The 5,065-nt window shown below is 37.7% G+C and overlaps 1 protein-coding gene across 1 annotated transcript; it reads right to left on the bottom strand.

Moving 5' to 3' along the window:
• LOC109231803 lies at positions 1,107 to 1,922 on the bottom strand. The gene has a single exon (XM_019397439.1). The coding sequence runs from the start codon at positions 1,712 to 1,714 to the stop codon at positions 1,322 to 1,324; it is 393 nt and encodes a 130-aa protein (XP_019252984.1). The 5' UTR covers positions 1,715 to 1,922; the 3' UTR covers positions 1,107 to 1,321.

Raw genomic sequence — 5,065 nt, 5'->3', positions numbered from 1 at the left:
GTAACAATAATTTTATGACTCAGTTGGTATAACTTAAAGAATACTGGAGCGGAATGAGATCATGGCCAGAGAATAGAGAATGCTATTAGGGTTATGGTAAGAGGCAGCAGCTGGAGGATGAGTGTGGGCTGGGGAGAGAAAAGGGAACGATAAACCAAGGGAGGAGGGAAGTAAGCAGTAGCCTAGAAGGTGAGGAAGGAGGGGGCTCATGAAAATGCTCGCTTTATCTTTTGCTCCCAACTATTCCCTACAAGGAACGACAATTCTAACTAAGTAGTGACCGAACGAAATGACATTAAGGGCAGAGTAAATCAAGATTGCAGAAGTGCGAATGCAACAAAACATCAAAATTACCTCCATATTGGGGTCGATGCATTGTACCAAACAGGCCATTAATCATTTTCTAGATTTTGAATTGAATATAAAGTATTTAATCAAACATTTCCCCAGCCAAACACCAGATTGCAGTTAAAGACAAAGAAGAACATCTTAGATTCAGCTGATCCAAAAGAACAGAAGATTATAGTGCATAAAGGCAGCCTGATTCTTTAGAAGCCTAGCAAGCCAATATCTGTTGCTTTCCTCTGAGGTTAAAGTCCAAACTGACCTATCAGCCATAAGAACTTAAAGAGAGATGTAAGGCTAGGACGATCTTAACCTCAAGAATTGACTCAAACTAGCTCCTGATCAAATTTCTCACATATTCACAATCTCCTTAATAATAAAATGTATATTCCCATTCCCTTACAAGAAGACGCGTCTACAGCGATCATAACCTCATGAAGTGATTCAAACTATCTCTTGATCAAATTTCTCACATATTCACTATATCCTTCTTAATAATGTATATCCCTATTCCCATACAACAACAACTACTGCCCAAAAGCAATTGGGCTCAGCAATATGAATCCTCTACATCATTCCCCTCTGTTGGGACAATTTCATTCCAACACCTACTCTCATCTCCGTATTTCAACAAACAATAAGGTCAATAACTACTACGCATCACGTGTTCATTTCAGGCTTATGTAGAATTTAGTGAAGCAAGGATGAGAAATTTAGTGATCTCGTGACTATTAAGGCAATTAAGATGGATATTTCAAAAATCAGAGAAGCAAGGATGAGAAATATCTGAATCTCAGAGAACTGTATTAATCCAACAAAAAACAAGGCCAAATTTAAAAGACTAGCCGCTAATTCCCCTCATACATACAGAAGATACAAGTATATTATACAAAAAATATACTATCAAGTCTAACCTAAATCAAGCAACGAAGATCAAACCTATATAAGCCCAGAAGCAACAAAGAAACCCGATCCATCATAGAAGCCCAAATAGTCCAACGAAACCAAGTAACACGAGCCAAACAATGTGAACCAACAGCAGGGCCTGACCCGAAACAGGACCCGAACCTCCGTTTCCAACTTCGCACATCCCAGTTTTCACAACACGCACACCGGCACATTGAGCATCGGGGCAGCCGCACCAGTACGTCACGCCATTGACGCCGCATACCGGATCGGGTCGGAAGCAATTAACGGGGCAGGACTCGGGCGGAGACGGCGGCGCGGGGCAAATGTCTTGGTTTACTTGATCGGAAGGCAAAAGAAGAACATTCATTTCATCTGAACGGACGGTAAAGGGGAAATAGACGACGGCAAATAGCAGGAATATGACGAAGGGTTGAAAAGAGGAAATTTTAAGGAATTTCATAGTTGATTTTTTTGGCGAGCCTTTGTTGTAAAGCTCGCCTTCCTCTTTTACAGAAACCCTAGCTTAAGAAATTGGAAATCCTAGAATTGAAATTTGGGGATTTCCGGCGATCAAAGGAAAGTATTTTGAACAGAAAGACAACGTCTAATTTTTTCCTTTATTGTAATGACTCCGTGAAATTCTATGGTTGAAAAAATAAAACAGGTATGATTGGTAAGTAACCTACCTGTACTTATTATAAGGTGGACCTACCCACCTAAAGTTAATATTCTTCTAATTTTAATTTGCTTTTTTATTTTCTTTCTTTTTTATTGGTTTTCTTTTTCTAACGGCAATTTTGCTACCTTAGCTTTCTATGGTTCCAATAATTATTTGTAGCCATTGACAGGGTTGGGCTGGATTCCTTATGAAAATATTCCTAAGTGAAATTTTCTTAATCTACTTAGTAAGGGCACATAGTCGAAGTTTATTGAAAAATCATTAAGAATAGAAATGAGCTTTGTCTTGTTTTAATGCCTCTTAGAAATTGTAAATGCCTATGTTAGCTTAATGCTAAGCTTCCCTTTCGCCATAAATTTGACTGTCTTTTTTTCAAAAAAAAATTGAAAACTTTACTTGCTCATTGAATATGGTCAGTTTTTGATATAAATTTAATAAAAACTTTCAAGTTCCCAAAAATTGGTTTGGGGTAGTTTTTGGGTGAAATTTTTTCTTTCACTCGCAGAATTTCAATTTTTTTTAATGCATGTCCAAATGCAACTTCAACTTCTAAAGATTATTTTTCAGAAACTCTTTCTTCAAGTTTCAATCAAATTTACGTCCAAACGCTAGCTAAAAATTACCAGACTTTGGGTAGGGGACCATTTGCATAATTTGGACAAGGATTATATGGCTTCATCGAAGTTCATGCATCGTGTGAAAATATATGGCATACGGCCAATATGATTCAAACTTGTTCTCCACCTCTAAACGAATTTATTCTCTTTTGCTGATAAGAAGAAATTTATGAAACAGAAAGTCAAGCTGGATTATTACAAAGTGGACTGATCTTGTCGAAACAGCTCCATTACCCACCGAATATTTATACCCGGCCAATAAGCAAATAACATATGCCACTTTATTTAACTACAATTATCAATAGTTAACTATAATTAACACATGATCTTAAATAATACTAATATTAAAATACTTAATAGTTTATTCTCCACTTTATTCTCTTTTTGATCACGCCCAACTATACCTTATAAAAAGGACACGCGGACGTTGCAAATATAATCTAAGTATTTAGCCCAGAGTCGAACCCACAAGGAATTAACCTATCAATTACTTTCGTTAGACTTACTAAATTCCACGGAATCAACTTCCCAAACTTTTGAATAACAATTGATGGTATTTCTACTAACTACGAATGAAAGTAAATAAGCAGCTGAAAACTAACTACCATTAAGTTATAAACAATTAAGAGAAGGTTCTAAGGTTATGATTTCCCATATTGATGGAATCCCTTCCGGTTATGCTTCACATAGAATCACCAAATCATCTCTATCAATCATGAGCGCTCCTCTTACCGTAAATCTCTCCCGAGTAATTACGATAATTTACTAGACGCTCTCTCCCGAGTTACGTTAGCTGGCTTTGTTTATTACACCTCACTTTAGATTGCACCCAAGGCTTCGTTATCCATAATCCCGCCTTTAAACCCGCAGCTATAGACCCCTCTTATACTTTGGGAGTGGTGTTGTTCAACAATTACCTAAATATGCACTCTCTCCCGAGTTATGCACACTAAATAGGCCCAGCTAATTGAGGATCCTGTCAATTAACTACAACAAGCACGTAGTTGAACAAATAGAGATTAAACTGGCAAACTATATTAACATAATCAAGAAGTTCATCCTTTAATAGGTTCCATCAAAACCCTAGACAAAAGAATTAGCTACTCATGCTAGTATTCATCACAACAATATTCAAATTCATCACAAATCGTAAAAACAAAAGGAAGAAAGGAAGAACTCGATGTTGAATTATCCTCCTTGCCTCTTGCCTCTCTTTTTCTTGCACTAAACTATGAAAACCTTGATAATCCCTCCTTGGGCGAGCTTGACCTTCTATAGGTTAAGTGAATTTACCCCCAAACTTCCAAGTTTACCCCTGAAAATTAATATTCCAGAACTGGGCTAGCGCGGCCGCGCTAGTGGCCGCGCTAGTGGCCTACCATTCTGCCTCGACCATCTGGGCTAGCGCGGTCGCGCTAGTGGACGCGCTAGTCCAGGACTTCATTTCATCTATTCTTTTTCTTGTCTTCTCGCGTACTCAGCTCCTAGGGTTTTTTCTTGCTTCAATGTAGCTCCAACCACAGCTTTAAGGCCTCATACAAGCTCCTCACTCCTGCAACGTGTGAAATTCACAATTAGAGCCTATTTTCATCATTTAACTATATTATAACATTGAAACATAATCAAGCTAGGGGATAAACAATCGCCAAATCATATAAATCTAGCCTATTATCAACACCCCACACTTAGATCATTGCTAGTCCTCGAGCAATCCACCACACTCTATAGAGGTTCCTTCACTAAGTATTATTCCCTAACGCCTCACACCAAGAACAAATCACATAAGTTACTCCTAGTAGTGAAAAATCTTAGCCTCAAAAGTCGACTCTCACGTGCCGTGAAATATTCATACTTTCTCAAGCTACTCTACACAGAAGTCAAGACTTGCCTTTCCTTCATGAATCACATACCCTCACATTCACACAAGAGAGTAGTTCCACATATAATGATATTTAGAACAATTAGGAACTTTGATAGACAAAATTTGCTCACTCTCAAAAAGAACATTCACATGCCATAAAGATGCACCATAGGCTTGCCCGTAGTGTACTACTCTACTAATCGATCCCACTCAGTCTAAGATCAATAGGACTTCACTTGGTTGTAATGTAGGCTAAGGGACGGGTAGGATATATTTGGATATAGTGACTAACCTCCCTAGGTACTTTTTAATACAATTACATTAATATTCAAAACCATACTTATGTCAACCAAACATTCCACCAAATTTTTATTTATTTATTTATTTACAACAACCCCATCCATTAGGTGCAATTATAACAAAACACCACTTATCAACCACTATATTTATTTACAACATTTTTTTTTCATGGTGCTTCTTCTTTTATGCTTCACAATTCTGCACCTTTTCTCGATTTCAATGGTTCCACTCAAAAACCAAACCATCACCCCACACTTTTGCCTTTGCATACTCTCAATACCATTCAAGTGCTTATGGGAGGTAAAAGGGTTCAAACAGCAGGCTATTCAAACAATTGGGTAAGGTTCGCATTGT

Source organism: Nicotiana attenuata, chromosome 8 (assembly GCF_001879085.1).
Source record: "Nicotiana attenuata strain UT chromosome 8, NIATTr2, whole genome shotgun sequence".
NCBI classification, from domain to species: domain Eukaryota; kingdom Viridiplantae; phylum Streptophyta; class Magnoliopsida; order Solanales; family Solanaceae; genus Nicotiana; species Nicotiana attenuata.
This window is presented reverse-complemented; position numbering and strand designations above follow the sequence as displayed.

Coding starts and splice junctions, on each gene's coding strand:
- LOC109231803 (XM_019397439.1), bottom strand. CDS start 1,714: ATGAAATTCCTTAAAATTTCCTCTTTTCAACCCTTCGTCATATTCCTG.